The sequence below is a fragment of the Haliotis rubra genome, unplaced genomic scaffold (assembly GCF_003918875.1).
Source record: "Haliotis rubra isolate DU_JTF1 unplaced genomic scaffold, ASM391887v1 Scf119, whole genome shotgun sequence".
Lineage (NCBI taxonomy): Eukaryota > Metazoa > Mollusca > Gastropoda > Lepetellida > Haliotidae > Haliotis > Haliotis rubra.
Genome location: NW_025765103.1, coordinates 70689 through 87939, shown reverse-complemented (window position 1 = coordinate 87939; position 17251 = coordinate 70689). Strand labels below are relative to the sequence as shown.

At 48.2% G+C, this 17251-nt stretch overlaps 1 protein-coding gene across 1 annotated transcript in view; it reads left to right on the top strand.

The window, feature by feature from the left end:
- Positions 1–17251, top strand: part of LOC124260418 — a 64086-nt gene that overhangs the window by 18844 nt on the left and 27991 nt on the right. The window contains exon 3 of the mRNA XM_046694731.1: positions 5869–5908. Coding sequence (XP_046550687.1) covers positions 5869–5908 — 40 coding nt within the window. The remainder of the gene's footprint in view (positions 1–5868; positions 5909–17251) is intronic.

The following is a 17251-nucleotide window of genomic DNA, read 5'->3' as shown; positions in this document are numbered from 1 at the left end:
TAGAGGCTCTCTTGATCTTTGGAAAGGATCTAGTTTCCTGCCATACATTGTTATATAGATAAAATATAAAAGTTTAATATAAATAATGGCTGAAGGCGGTCATGAGGACATCCCGATGGATGATATGTGGGATGATAGTGCCCAGGCGTTCGACGAGCAGGAGACCTCGTTTGGGGGCAACCCCTTGAGCACTGAACTCAAACAAACCATCAACGGGTTTTGCGATCGTTTAAAAGGTGATAAAAATTACGTCGAGCCGTGGGGACGAGGCTATTCCAAGTTTTTTATTGATGGTAAGGGCACGCTGCGACTGAGGGCTCACCCGGAGATCAATCTTGTGAATAAGCGCACGAGAGAACCGCTTGCCTTATCAACACGCAGCAGTCGCCATGGGGATGGCTTTATCCACGATGAACTAGGCTTCATAGATTACGGTGGCGCATGGCCTAAAGCCCTTTCCCTGGAGGCCTTTCAAGATCTGCAAGACGTCAGGGACGCCACATCGGATCAAGACATGGCTGATATAATTGAAGAGCTGTTGGCCACCTACCATAACAAACCCTTACCCGGGTTCGAATTTACCGTTCGGAAACTGCGGGGGCTCGACAAGGCCATGCAAACCATTCGCGGACATCTCGTGAACAATACAGCCAAACTGGATGCGATAGACGACCACATCACCCGTGAAAAGGTCAAACTCGGTGAAACGGAGGACGAGTCTCTGAAAGCCACCATCGAGGAACGAATATGTAATTTGGAAGAGGAAAGCAGGACCCGGCTGGAAACGGCATCCTCCTTCCAAGACCAGCTTCGATCCCAGATCAGCCGTGTGCGGGAAACCATTGGTCGAGTCCTCTACCAGGACACCACGCTAGCTGACAGGATCCGAATCCTGCTCCGGGAGCAAGGGATCACCATCGCCAGCATTCTGACGGCATTGGGCTTCATCATATCAACCCTGGTCATGTCGCTGACGCCTGCCGGCGGCAGTGGTACACCAGGTGGCACACCAACACCACCAGGTGGTGGGGGCGCCAGAGACTGGATAAAAAAACACGTGAAATCCCTCGGGGAGGCCCTGGCTAAACTCGCGGGTAAGGCCACCGAAGCCCTGCCCGGCATCCTGGGTAGCATCGTCTCGTGGATGCTGAGCGCTCTGGCTAAAACTGCCATGTGGCTCGGTCAAAACCTGTGGGCAGCCATTGTCGCCGTGGTGGGTCTGGTGTACGTAGCGGCTAAGGAATTTTTAACCAAATGAGACCCAACCCGACCGCGATCACCCCGACCACCAGCGCTGTTTTACGGTCGATGTGCTGCTGATTGGATGCCTGAACGTGTGGGGGCTGGGGCTGTGGGGGTGTGGGTTGAACCCTGGACTCCGGGGTTGGTACGACTATGCCCATTTCACCGGTCGTGGGAGGTGGTACGTGGGGGACGTTGACATCGGGGTTGACGCCCAACTTTTGGTCTGCCGTGGCTACGACTATTTCGTTGTTGTAGCCCACCACTTTGTTGATTCTCAGTCGCATGTCGTACGGAGCCATGTACAGACCCACGTCGAAACACGTAGTCGACTTTCCACCAGGCATATTCCAACACGTCTTGGTATCGTCGGGTGGCACCCGGTAGATTGACAGTGGAGGCTATGGCATCCTCTACGTTAACAACGAACTGTTTCTGAGCGTCGTAAGCAGTCCCCTTACCGAGGATGTTGGAACGCGTTTGCGTCTGCGCAACCAACAGCCCACACGTACGTTCGAATCGAGTCATTCAAGCGTTCGATGCCGGCACGAGTGAACCCCCTCGACATGTCCAACATGAACTTTTTCCAGTCATCCGCTGGCCCCTGCTCAAACCTCCAGACTCGGTAATCCTTGCTTTTGTTGAAAGCCATGTAACGGTCATCCCACTCGTTTGTTGTAAGGTGATGATACGACTTGTACACACATTCTTTCATCTTCTCGCTGACATACACGATAGGCATATTGTGAGCGATGGGGATACCCAACCCATGGTTCAGTCCCGGCAAACGCCAATCCGTCTTCGGGTCTAGGTTAAATTCGTTGCAAATATGTTCTTAGGCCCGTCTATCGTACTGGTTCTTTACTGCATCCCATGCTTTGTTCTGTGGGAGTGGAGCGCTGATCTCTTTGAGGATACGCCTGACCTGGTAGTACACGTGGTACGTGAACACAGACTGACTCAGCGGCCCCCGTTGAGTGTCGGTTAATGTCAAGCCACACCCCGTTGTAGCGCACCACACGGCGAAGTTGAGTTGATCCTGCCAGAACTGCATCGGGCTGTTGAAACAAGCGTGGACTACCTTAGCGTTAGTCACCGAAAACCTATACCTAGCAAATACATCTATAAACTGGGAGCTGAAATACAACCCAGCAGCGTCGACCACAATCTTCATGTGTGGGAAATCTATGTCCAGTTTAGGGTAAAACACTCCCGGGGACTACATTTTTAAAGTATTATATAATGGGTATATATACTCTAACATGTACGTAACACTTCCAGGAATAACGAGCGGTGAGGCCTTTCAGCACACACTCGATAACACGTCGGGCCAACTCGAAGTCGCACTCTGGGATATCACCTACCTACCGCGATGGACTAACATCAACGTCAACAACAACAAGCTGTTCGTCAGTGGCGCCCGCAACCAGATAACTGACAGCTACTACAGCGTGTGCTCACTAAGCAACGAGGTCTTCAAACCCTTGGGAGCCAAACTCAAGATAAACGACTCAAACAGGACAGTGGTGTTAATCAACAACGGAATAAACCACTTGAGGCTCGGTCGACCATTGGCGAGGACACTCGGGATGTCGCCGGATGAGATAAAACCAACTACCGTCACAGGCACGAAGTTACCCGACCTAGTACCGTACCGAGAGCTGTGCATTCATCTCAGCCAGTTGAGCACAACGAACAACATTCAAGGTGGCCACCCTTCCACGATACTGAGAGCCGTACCGGTTAAAACGGAGAAATACAACGACGGTAGAACCGAGTTGTTTTCACCGCGGCAGTATAAGAGGTTAACTCGGGGCAACATCCCTGAGCTGATAATATCGGTGTTAGATATAAAGCATAATCCTGTGAATATAGGATACCTCAGTATAACACTGCACATAAAATTACTAGCGCACAAGGTCCTGGAATGAGGTTGAAAAAATGCATCAATGCGGGGATCTCCAACTTAGGGGACACCCGCGGATTCGACGACCCCGGAATAGATGGTAAACTGTATGCCTTGCAACTGAAAAACAACATTTACAAACGCGTTGAAGTCCCCTCCATCGGTAGAACCCTAGGTGACATAGTAGATGTCTCAGGAGCGGCCCTCAACACTCGGTTCGACCTAGTCCGCATCGGTGATGATAGATGGGCGGTATCCCAATCGTTCGGAGAGAAACTGTTCGACTTAGAAGATGTTGATAGCACGACCGTCGCACGAAACAAACCATATATGCTCGTCTTCACAGACGACGACGACAAGTGGGTGTTGTTGCCCACTAAAGTCGACTGGTTTCTCAACATTAGGCTTGGCTCCCCCTACGTGTTCACGGAGAACAAAGACAACTACCTAAACAAAGTCGTGAACAACAGAACCCTGCTCGTTGCTTACGTCCCGGCACAGAGATGTAGTGTAATCATCAGCCCAGTCGCCAGTATGGCAGCCCACATGCTATCGAGCAAACCGGGAGTGCAAGACGGGGCATTGCAGTTGGTGTCTGAATTTGCTGGCGTGGTCAACATCCTGGCGAGCCTACCGGCGAACTCCACGCTGGCCATCAAAGTCTACCTAGGTGAACCATTGCCGGATGAAGTCGAAATCGTAAAGGGGATCAAACCCCAGTGGGTGAAATGGTACCAGTATCAGGTTTGCACTGTTTACGTGCGGGTGGCTGTCGGCTCCCACACCAGTTTGCAGGGGGTCACCGTGACCGTGGAAGCCACGATATCACTCACCAAGATCTTCCTACCCAACAACATACACTTCATGGGGGTGAAGTGCACCCCTGAGAAATTATCAGAAAAACAGTTGGAAACTATCTTATGATAGTAATATAACAATGACTAGTCATCGACCCAACGCCACGCTTAACGATCTAGGACACATGGAGGGATTCGATCTGCCCGACGAGGAAGACACCTCGTACGTCCTACGCTTGAAAGACAACGTGTATAGGCGGGTGGCAATGGCCGATCATCTACCCAACATCACACTCGGGGGTCTAGTAGACACGGAGGGATTCGATCTGCCTGGCGAGGACGGCACCTCGTACGTCCTGCACTTAAGAGACGGTGTGTACATGCGTGTGCCTCTGGCAGACGACTTTATAGAGCCCGAATGGTTGATCAACATGACCCTCACCACACCTTACGTCTCTTTTCCTAGTGGTGGACCTATCACTAGGGATATCACCGAAATATAGAACAGCGGTATCTTGCTCGGGAGGTTTCATTCCACGGGCCCTTATAATATAAGAGTTTCCCAAACCCCAAATCGTCCGGGCTACATGTTAGATGCACCCGGGAATGCACAGTTATCATTTGGAATATGCGCTGGCCTACCATATTCTAGGTTTATGCCTCCATGGTCCACATTCATCATAGAATTCTTTTTAAAAAACGGTCTTAGGGTTTCCTTACGGGACCTTTTATCTGGGGTGAAAATAAAATTACCACATTCATCTTCATTTACGGAACACCATTGTCGTATCATCATACAACGGAGCTCGGACCCCTCACTTGGGTTGCTGCCCCCCTTAATAAGCAACCATATAGTTAGTATAGAACAAGAGTTACCTATTGACCTTTCCCCTATTCACCTACACGAGAGCGTAGGCCTTATAAGCTTCAAGTACATTGATCGACTATTTACTAGAGCTCAATTAAAAAATATCTTGTAGTATATATTATATGCACAGGATGGGTCTGTACCCAGTCGCAGAGGAAGTCCCGAAGCCACTTGAAACCGTAGACGGGTTCCGCTTGAGACAGTTATGTGACATAAAACGCCAACTAGAACAAGACCGCGACACGCGGGCAGCATTGTATAAGAAGTACCATAGAGCTTTCAATGTCGTTGATGGGGTTGATACCACCCTTATGGCTACCAGTATGGGGTTAGGGGCAGTAGGTGTGGGGTTGTTGGCCACCATCAAAGCTGCACCCGCAGTGCTAGGCATTGAAATAACAGCTGGGGTGTCAGGGTTGGCTGGATTGGTGTTTAAGTTTGTGTCACGCAGACTGCATCGGAAGTCATTGAAACACGACGAGATCAGGATTCTGGCCGAAGCAAAGCTGAACACGGTAAGTGAGCGTATTTCCACGGCACTCACTGACAGTAAGATCTCAGAGGAGGAATCTCGTTCAATCCTCTCTGAACTAGACAAGTACCGTTAGATGAAACAAGAAATCCGGCTCAAGTCTCGTAAGTCTGCTATCGGCGAAGACGAGAAAAAAAGTACATAGAACTAGGGGTGCAAAACATTAAACTGTTTCACACGACATAGTGTCACGTGCTAGTTCGCGGTCATAGCCACACAATAGTGTCACGTGTGGTCGGGAAGTTAACTTGGGGTTCAAAAGTAGTAGATATACTGGGGCGAGATCTAAGGGCCTGACAAAAGCTTTATTTGTGAAATAAAGCTTTACAGAGGCTTTTGTTGGACTTGATCTCGGACTATCATTATATCTACTACTTAGTTTCAAGTCGCAATTATGGGTTTTATTACAGGGGGGTATGCATTTCACTTCAATGACGTTTGTGTGCTGTTGGTATAAAAAGACCAGAAACAGAATGTATGTAAGTTAATCTCAATGATAATCTGATGCTACTCTTTTCTTCAGATTCGGGCGACACTCTTGCTACTGAATGCAATTTGCATATGTAAGTAATCTACGTACTGCCATTATTATAAGGTATGTAGCAGTGTAAGATGTTATACAGTTAAACTATGGTTGATTTGGATTTGGATTGGTTGATTTGTTGTCCTAGTCGGTAGTGGACCAAGTGGTGACATATTCAAAACTTTGGACGTACAAGAAACAGTTATTTAAAGGGTTGAGGATGATGAACATTTGTATTTGAAAAATGTGAATTTCAGTATGAAAGATTGAATTTAGAAGCTGATAACGAAAGCAATGAGGCAACTATGAATTACTGCAAAAATCTGAGAATTGAAGATGACAAAGATTTTCAGCTGAAACATTGAATCATAGAATGCTCTTCCACTCAGATGCTCAACAGTTGTTAAATCATAATATTATAATAATAATAATAATAATAATAATAATAATAATACTTTATTGCCCGCCAAGGTATTCGTTTTACAACAGTGAGACATACAGCATGGTTAAAACAAATTAAGCACAGAAACACGATCAACTTAAAACACACAAATAAACAGGATGAGAAGGATAACCAGTGTATACTGTAAAAGACTAGTAGACAATTGCATTTAAAATTGTGGCTAAGTCTAACATTCATTTAATATTTTAATGCTAACAGGTATAAAAGATGCTTGTGACCTTTTTGTGCGAACTTGAGAGACAAGGAATCTATGTCCAGACGGTAAAAGTTCAAAACAAGAATGTAAATCATGAGACGGGTCTGATAAAATTTTGTTAGCAGACATTAAAACACGATTCTCATACATATGACAGAGGGGGTTAAAATTCATGCCGACAAATGTTTGAACAGGTGGTTACAACTTTTTGTAGTTTGTTTTTGTTTTGGCGAGAAAGGACACCGAACCAACATTGAACAGAGAACAGTAAAATAGATTGGATACAGCAGTTATAGAGAACATTCGAAATGGTATTGTCAATGTTACCAAAGACCTGAGCCTTCTCATAAAAAACATCCGTTGTTGACATTTCTTGTATATAGCCTCGGCATTTTGAGAGAAAGTGAGTTTACAGTCTATGATAGTTTCGAGATACTTGTAATCCGTGACAGTCTCTATAGTTTCACCATGAATTTGCAGAGGGGCACAATTTGAATTTTGCCTAAAGTCAATGATCATTTCTTTGGTTTTTCTAGTGTTGAGCTGAAGGAAGTTTCTGGTACACCATGTTGTGAATTTGTTGACTTCAGACCAATAACCTTCTTCAGAGTCTGTCAGGGGATCGACTAGTGCAGTATCATCAGCAAACTTTACTGTTGAACAGTTATCCTCGGGGCTCTGGCAATCGTTGGTGTTCAGTATGAACAATACCGGGGAGAGGACATAACCTTGTGGGGCGCCAGTGTTGATAGGAGTGATGTCGGAAAGCACGTAGTTGACTTAAACACATTGGGTTCTCAGATCGGACCTGGGTAGTATGTAAGGTGGTAGCAGGACCTGCTTTGCGGGGATCAGAGGGATCAGTCGGATCAGATGTTGATTGGCTTATCCAAGTCACATGGTCACAGTAAGGTACGACATAGACAGGACGTCACAAGTCAGGAATGATTTCAGAAATGTGTGTGTTTGAATGCATTCTTAAAAGAAAACCTTTCAAGAGACGAAAACAAAAGTAAAATGTAATAAATATACAGTCAGGAAGCTGTCTGGCGAGTTTAAATTCAGCGCGCTCTGTGAGGTAGAATTGTGGCACCGCATATTTCAAATAGCCTGTGCTTGGCAGAGCGTGCGACCTACGTTGTTGACTAGAGAGAACTTTATGTTCGAAATGTCAATGGAGGGTGCGACTTGAAAGTTCATAAAAGCACAATGTTGATTAAAAGCATTAAAGTGAGACGTGACTTATCACAGGTCACAAATACGTTAATATGTCCTGGAGTCGGAATGTACTGGAAAGGGACAAAATACAGCAGTTACACAAATAACAACGAGGGGAGATTTGATTCAGGTTAGGCATGTAATTATAATTACTTACAGTCTTACTTAAACAGTTCGGTATTTACCTTAGTGGCCTCGCCAAGCCGAGTCGTTCAAGTTGCACCATCTATACAATCTATTGCTTAACGAGTGAAGTGCTACATTTACCGTATGTATTACATTATAGGTAAGAGTTGGTGTATTGTACATCTTTAATTTTGAAGGTGGTTGAATCAAAGAGGTCATGGGTTTTCACTTGTTGAGCCTTTATTTGTTGTGTATGTGTTATCTGTCATGCATGTAACCGGTATTAAATATATTTCAATGAACAGTGGTGAAGTATGAATGAATGTTCATGTCGGTTTATATCCCGAGACAAGTAATGAATATATGACGTTTGGGAAGAAAACACAGGTTTACAAAACTTTCTTCAACTATATTCAACACAAACTATGGATCCTAATCACGATTCCCATAAGAGGAGTTTGCTTGTATTTCCAATATATCCAATGCCTTATTAATAGATCAAGTACGGTTGTATGACGACTTAGTGAAACTCACAATTGCGGGGGTCATCTCAAAATATATGTGTGGTGTTTTAACAGTGATTTTCTTTTTGCTAAAAACACAAATTTCTTAATGATGATGACAATAAAATAATCAAAACGCTATTAAAACGTAAAACTTGTGACATTTTTCATCATAATTTATGAGTCCAATAACCATTCAAATCGACACAAGCAATCTTAACGGACAGAGAACAAAACGATGAAATCGCTCATGATCTATTTATTAGAAAACCAAAACGGTTATATAAAGCGGTGATGGAAACGGACATTTTCAGGGACGAATAGTCTGTAAAGTCACATTCTGCTGCAAGGTGTGGTAGATAGTTTATACTTCAACAGCTTGATAAGTCAATTGTCGTATGGGAAACACAATTAAGCGTTGTATAATAATTTGAATGTTTAGTTCACCTTTTCACACTGGCTGCTCTCATCTAGTCATTCTACCTTCTATATAAGGTATGGCTATTTCTTATCCATTGACATGCTTTGTAACGATTTCTGTTAAAGGGGTCCCAGTTTCACGACTCCTTTAACGTAACATATGATGGCATTGTGTAATCATATCCTTTAAAGTAGATGGAAACTGGGCGTTTCTTGTCGTAATTTAAGCGTTTGATTTTACGACGTATTTTCAAGATATGTATTAAGGGCTACGAGGGATGAAACTGCATCTTCTCCCAACGGCTAGTTCTGACACTGATACAGAGATACCTTGAACATGGATATCGTTCTGCTCCTCCTCATCTTCAGCATCATCACCACCATGCTCTGCAGCCGTGACAGATTCAGTGTCACTTTGTACTTCGGGCATGTCTATACGTGTCAGGATGTCTTTTGTTTTTGGCTTCAGAAAGAGTATGTTTGAGAATGGATTGCTCCGTGGAAGGATTCATATCTCCCAGACTGTCCAACAGAGGTGTCTGTTTAGAGTATGTGGTCGAGGTCGGAGATCCCTACATTGACGCATTTTTTCAACCTCATAGCCGTTCCGGGTCCTTGAGGGCTAGTCATTATCGTATGTGCAGCGTCACGATGAGGTATCCTATATTCACAGGATTATGTTCTATATCTAAAATTAATAATGCCAACTCCGGGGTGGTACCCCGCGTTAACCTCTTTTACTGCCACGACGAAAACGACTGTTCTATCGTCGTTGTACTTCTCCGTTTTCACCAGTACGGCTCTCAGCAGCGTGGAAGGGCCTTCGGCTTGAATGTTGTCCATCATGCTCAGCTGATCGAGATGAATGCACTGCTCATGGTACGGGACTAGGTCTGGTAACTTCGTACCCGTGATGGTGGTTGTGGGTTTTATCTCGTCCGGCGTCAGCCCCAGTATCCTCGCCAATGGTCGGCCGAGCCTCAAAGTGTTTATTCCATTGTTGGTTAACACCAGTGTGCCGTTTGAGTCATTCATCTTGAGCTCGGCTCCCACGGGCTTGAATACTTTGTCGCAGAGCGAGCACACACTGTAGTAGTGAGACTTTGAGTTGTCCAGACGTGTTATCAATTGCGTGCAGCAGCTGAACGGCCTCACCGCTCGGTATTCCCTGGAGCGTCACGTACATATCGAGAAGTATATCATACATTATATAATATTTCAACATGCACTTCTACCCCAAGAGCAACAACGTAAGTGCCTCTGATTTCGCACACATGAAGATCGTGGTCGATGTGGCTGGGTTGTATTTCGGAGCCCAGTTCATCGATGTGTTTGAAAAGTATAGGCTTTCGGTGGTGAACATCAAGGCAGTCCATGCTTGGTTCAACAGCCCTATGCAGTTCTGGCAGAATCAACTCAACTTCGCCGTCTGGTGCGCAACGACTGGGTGCGACTTGGCGTTGACCGACACTTGGCGTGATGCGTTGAGTAGGTCTGTGTTCACGTTCCACGTGTATTACCAGGTCAGGCGTATCCTCAAAAAAATCAGCGCCCCGCTCCCACAGGACAAGGCGTGAGACGCAGTAAACAACCAGTACCAACGACGGGCCTACGAATGCGTTTGCAACGAATTCGAAATAGACCCGAAGACGGATTGGCGATTGCAGGGTCTGAACCATGGGTTGGGTATCCCCATCGTTTACAACATGCCCCTCGTGGAAGCTAGCAAGAAGTTGAAAGAATGGGGTGGTAAAACGTATGCGAATACTTACGTCATGACGAACGAGTGGAACGATGATCTCATGGCTTTCGACGACAGCAAGGATTACAGCGTTTGGAGGTTCGAGCAGGGACCCGCTGATCACTGGAAAAAGTTCATGCTCGACACGTTGAGAGGGTTCATTCGTGCCGGCACCGAATGCTTGAACGACTCGATTGGAACGTACGTGTTGACGCTGGCGGGTGTGCAGGCACAAACGCGTTCCGACATCCTCGGTAAACAGACTGCTTACGACGAACCTAGATCGTAAAACAGCGCTGGTGGTTGGGGGGGTTGTGGTCGGCTTGGGTCTCATCTGGTTAAAAATTCCTAGTGGCTTCGTACACCAGCCCGGCCACGGCGACGATGAACGCCCACAGGTTTTGGCCAAGCCACGTGACAGTTTTCAAGAGAGTGTTAAATAACCATGAGACGATGCTGCCCAGGATGCCGGGCAGGGCTTCAGTGGCCTTACCTGCGAGTTTAGTTGTGAGTTTAGCCTCCCCGAGAGATTTCAGGTGTCTTCTCACCCAGTCTCTGACGTCGCCACCTGATGGGGTTGGGTGTGGCGGTGTACCCCCTCCACCCCCCTGTCAACGATACCACCAGGGTCGATATGATGAAGCCCAATGCCGTCAGAACGCTTGCTATGGTGATCGCTTGCTCTCGGAACAAAATTCGGATCCTGTCGGCCAACGTTGTGTCCTGGTAGAGGACTCGGTCGATGGTTTCCCGCACGCAGCTGATCTGGGATCGAAGCTGTTCTCGGAAGGAGGACGCCGCTTCCAGTCGGGTCGACCTTTCCTCTTCCAGGCTGCGTATTCATTCCGTGATCCGATGTCGGCTGAACTCGTCCTCCGCTTCGCCGAGTTTGGTTCTTTCTGGTCTATGTGGGCGTCGATCGCATCCAGTTTGGCCGTGTTGTCCACGAGTGACCCACGAATGGTTTGCATGGCCTTGTCAAGCCCTCGCAGTTCCAGTTCCCGAACGGTAAATTCGAACCCAGGTAAGGGTTTGTTCTGATACGTGTCCAACAGGTTTCAATGGCACGTTGGAGCACGCCCCCGTCATCGCTGAGTTCGGCCCTGGTAGCTTGCAGATCTTGGACGACATTCGGTGGAAGCTTAGACAGATAATCTATGAGGTTAAGCTCACCGCGGATCAGTTGCTCACCATGGCGACTGGCAAGCATAGCCAAGGCCAGCGGGTTTCTCGTGCGCGCGTTCATGAGATCGATCCCCGGGTGAGCCCTCAATCGCAGCGTGCCATTATTGTCGATGGTAAACGTGGAATAGTCTCGTCCCAATGGCCTGACGCGTCGTAGTATTAGTTGACTGTCGTTATGAGCACACGTTCAACGACTACAGCAAAGTCGTACGTACGCCGAATGGCGATGAGGCCAGTTCCACCATCGACAACATCTCTCTGGAGTTCGACATGGTCACTAGCCCGGAGCTGGCCAGGCAGGTTCGAAAACAGTACTCGGGGAAGGTGGCCATCTTGTACAACTGGGTCCTTCGACATAGAACGGTAGTATGGGACAAGAGCGACACGGTATGGAACATCAACCTGAACGTGCTGGTGCGTCCTGATAGTCCCCGTGGAGGATTACGAGCCATTCCGAAGGGACAGCGAAAAGTTTTTCAACCCCGAGATCAGGAAAGTGGTAGTGACCATCGAGGGCATGCCCAACCAGCTGTTCAGTCATGGTATGAGGGCACACCAGCAGCCGGCACCCACCAGTCGCCAAAGAACTGGATCTATCCTCCGTGCAGGGAGAATACCGGGGAATACCTGACCACCAAATACACGCTGTGGTTGGACTTGCGGTCAACGGAAGACGACAGGCTACATGGCAGCGGGCGCCACATCGACAACGACAGTGAGGGGATAACCATCCAGATCGCCAAGAAGGCTCAACCTGCAGGCAAGTTGAAATTATGTCTGTACGTGATTATGGATGCGCAGCTTAATATAGACAATGGGAGATTCGTGCAGGCAATCTATTGATCTACCCCGCGACCCTCATAGACCCATAATGTGCAGGCAGACGTGCTGCGCGAAGATCGTTTTCATGCTGGATATGCTGGAGGGGTACTACCAGGATGTGTTCGATAACAACATTATCATGTGCCCTACTTTACATTCGAGAAGTGCTTGAGAAAGAACGACGTGATTCCCAGCAAACTAGAACGGGAACGGGTGAAGAAGCATCTAGCCGAAACTAAGCATGCTAAGTTCGTGGTGAAAACCGACCAACCCGTGGCTTACCAGGTGGTTAACAATACTGAGCAATGCTTACCAATGCTTAGCAATGCTTTATTTCTTGGGTGGCAACATGGTGCTGTGAGGTATGATCAGCAACTCCTCCCTGACGAAACCTTTCGGCGGCCTGTCTTTCAAATAGTACAAGTTTGGCTCGTCGGCTTTGATGTCCACTTTATCTATGCTGTAAGTCTTGACCGACCACGTCGGGTCGGTGGCTCGTTTTCGAGTGTCTCCTTCGTGTTCCCCTGGCTGGTAGAGGTACCTCACGAGGACCCGGTCGGGTATCTGTTTCTCCTTCCCGCGCAATGGTGCAGCCGGTTCGGCCGTCACTGATTTCAGTTTGATAGCGTCGACCGGTTTCTTGTCCGTGAGGCGAGTGGTTTCGTGATTGATAGCCGACACCACTTGAGGTAGCCGCGCTACCCATTCCGTCGATCGTTTTTCTGGGTTGACAATCTCTCTCGCATACTAGTGCCCAAAAAAGCGCTCAGCCAAAGTCCGATTGACTTCAATGAGCGCTGGCTGCACTGCGCCTGACCTGATCTCCGTGCTTGGCTAGCAGTTGTGACACGGCACCCATGAACTCCCATCGGGGGTCGACTTGCAGCTCTGTGGGCCATGTCAGCAGACTACGCTTGTATATGCGCTCGAATCCGCTGGCTACTTGGGCCAAATCTTTCGCGGTTAAAGGCTCGGCTTCTTTGTAGTGGCTGGCCACGTCAACGACGGTTAGGGCGTACTTGTACCTCCTGTCGTGGGGTAGAAACAGGAGGTCGGCCTGGTGGACGCAATTGGGCATCGACACACCGAACTTTCTTCTAGGTACGTAGCCTGGTGCCAGTAGGTAGATCTGCCACAGAGCTTGTTTTTCCAGCCACACTTTGGCCTCGTGCGGTGATACTCTCGCCATTTTGGCAAGCTTGTTTATGGCACTAGCCCCTTTCCAGTACCCACGCGGGCTGTAGTAAATGGTCTCAAGGCGTTGTGACATCGTATATATACGTCTATGTTTTTGGTTCAATTTTCTCATGTCCGTACGCGTACGTGTTGATCCCGTCGATGGCTATCCAACGCTTCGTGTCCATCGGCGACAGGGACGTCTTGTTTAGCTTCAGTCCGTATATCCTGTGCCCGTCGCTTCTAAGCATATTCATCCGATGCTTGAAGGTGCGGGTCCTGAACAGGGCTTCGTTGAACCTGGCATGTTTGATGTGTGGTTTCACCCCGTATTTCTTGACCCCCTTCGCCTTTCGGATCTCGCCGTTGTCGGATTTCAGGATAGAGTACATCTTGGGCCTCAAGCCTATGTACTCGGCGATCGGCGTGCCAGCACACTCGTCTTTCATCTTGCCGAGGACCTTTTTGTTGACTTGGCTGTGCATGGGGTGGTCCTTGGGGTAGTCGCTGGTGTCGTACAGGTGCACGTGTTTCTTCATGTCCTCATACACATCCTCGGTTCGAATCTCCATCAGCAGGGAGTCTGTGTCCGTGTAAAGCAGTTCACACCTGTCGCCGTACTGTTTCATGAGCTCGTTGAAGTAAAAGTCGTACATCAGGTGCTTGGAGAGGTCGAGGATGCTCATCCTCACATAAACAGGCCGGTTGAATTTGATGTGGCTTTTCCTCATGTGCAGGGCCACCAGATCGTCAATGAATATCTTGCTCCAGTTAAATGCCGGGCTGGCTATCAGTTTCCTGAGCTTGTCTTCCTCTTTCAACCGGACTAGCTTCACGGTCACGCGTTTTCGCCGAGTTGTTCATGAGCTTGTAGAGGTTCTTCTCGAAGTCACTGGTGGCCAGCTTTCGCAGGTCCGTGTTCATTCTGATGTGAGGCTCCATCCCGGGGCTTTGGTCGAACTTGGCACCGTATGAATTTTAGTCAGCCTCATACCCAGCGACAGGTACAGCTGCAGGTTGCGATAGTGAACGATGTACTTGGTTTTGGTCATGAAGTTGGGTACGAGTTTTTCAAAGTTGGCCGATTTATTACCCCCTCAGCAAGTTCCGTTGGTAGTCGGACATCCAGTCTCGATTGACCATTAACCGTTCCGGAGCCAGGGGGTAGCCGTTGTGTGCAGCTTGCAATGCTGCTGGATACTCCACTTCGAGTATGTAACAGTTCCCGAATCCGGTGGTATGCTCATGACGTCTATCTTAGACACCCACTCGAACCCCCCGGTAAGTAGATACTGGCTCATAGCCCAGCCGTACAGGTTGTTGGCATCAAGGTAGACGAGATGATTGGTGGGCTTGCTAGGGTCGTAGCCCTTCATGTACTCGTTGTTGGCTTTCGCGTAGCGTTTGGAGACCATGGAAATCCCACCTCGTAAGCCTTTCTCGATGAACAGGTGCATGTTGTAATCGGTGAGAAGTTCTAGTATGACTTCGGTCTTTTTCAGCAAGGCATCCCAAGAGAGACCGGGGCTGGTGTAGTACAATGCAGGATCGAGTTGATACTGCTTGAAGCACATCCTCCTGAACGTCTCGAACACGTCGGCCAGCAGGAGTACGTCCGTTCTCAAGTACAGGTCGTGGTAATCACCCAGGTTCCTACAGCCCAGATTCTCCCACACGTTATGGGCGTGGTCGTAATCGTCCTGGGTGATTGACGAGTCGGTCAGGTTGCTGTAAAATCGGCCGATGGGAGGCAGTCGGGTCTCGTCGAACTTGGCCCAGCTATCCATGTACTCATAGGGGTACACACCCTTCCTCATCAGCAGGGGTCTAGTCTTGGCGTCGGTGTATCGATGGGTGATGTGGAAGGTATCGTTGGCCTTGACCAGACTGTCGAGAGACGACAGCAGGACCTATGGTGTCAACGTGTTTGACGAGGGCTTTGAAGTCGGCATAGATGATGTAAGGTACGGGCATCTGGTTCTTGTGGTTGTCGAATTTTAGGGTGTTGTCGCCTTCCTTGGGCATGTCGATTCGTATGGCCGTCTGCCCCACGCCTAGGCAATCCTCTCGGTGTGATTCCAGCAGGTCGGCCTGGGTGAAGCCATGTAGGCATCGTTCACAGAAGTGTTTTTTCCCTTCGTATTTTGATTGGTCGTGCAACAGCCTGCTGAAGTGTGTTATCCACACGTGGTGTTACTTGTCACCTCGCTGGATCATGAATATAGTGATCGTCTTGCGTCCCTCAGTCACCGGGCTGATCCTGTGCACGATCGTTTTGTTACCTTCATGCCCGAAGACATTGATGGCTATGTGGGTGTTCTGTTTCTCGATTTTGGTGACCTTAGATATAGGGGTGGGTTCGTCTATGCCGTCCCAGTTGAGTCCGTCGTCTTCGGGATAGCTCGAAGGTCTGTTAGAATTAACAAGGCAGATTTGATTGCTAACCTCATGCAATCGTCGCCTCTGTTCTTGACGTTGACCATGGCATGTTTTTTCTTGTAGTAGGGGGGTAAGTCCAGGTACGTTCAACCTCTGAAAGGCATGTAGTTAGCTATGTCCAGGTAGACCTTATCGATTTTGTCCACAGCCCACCCGGAACCCCTGTGTGTGTAGCGTTCCAGGTATTCTCGTAGTGGCTGAAGCGAGGTGTCGATGGACTCGTCTACAGTCTCGGGTTGAGTCGCGACTTCTTGTTTACCCCTGAAGTAAGGCTTAACGTACTCTGTGCTGCCGTCCGCCTGCTGTTTATCGAGCCACATTTTCACTGTGATCTGGAATTTGAGGCTCCCCAGGTCGGTCAGTTCCTTGTTGACTTTGCCAACGATCAGGGGTTTGACATCGTCGATGTCTGTTTGGTCTACATTCATCCGCCAGCCCCTCAGGTAGTCACCTATAGCGTGTTCAGTCCACACGAACCGTAGATCCAGGACAGTAGACATTGTTATGCTCAGGTGTATACTCAGGCGTATACAATCTCTAAATGGGTCACTGTTTAGGGAAGGGAGGTAACTTCTCCAGCCTTATCTACGTACGTGAGATACAAGTCCAGGCTTGGGGCTGAGATGACAGCAACTACACCGGCATAGCGTCGAACTTACTTCCCATTCCCCCGGAAAGCCGACTTTACCTGTGGGAGGACCTCGAGGAAGACCCGTTCATAGAACATGCCTTGAGCTCTGTCAGCTGCATTATCACAGCAAAGCGTTGCCAATTTAAGGAGGGGAAAAAATAATAATAATAGTATACAAGATGGATGCTGCCCAAGAAATGAGTCCCCAAATGGAGGAGACCCCACCCCAACTGGAGGTGACCCCCATGTAGGTGACCCCTTCAGAGCAGACCCCAACGTTGGGGGGAACCCCAACTGGAGGTGAACCCTACAGTCACCAGGCAGAAGAACCCTAAGAGAGTCGCCGCCGGTAGAAAAAGGTGGTCAAACCAACATAAGAGTAACACGTGGAGCCGGGCTCCACTCCTGTTGATTGCAGGTGCAACTGCTGCCGTGGCTATCTCATGGTTATATAATAAACAAC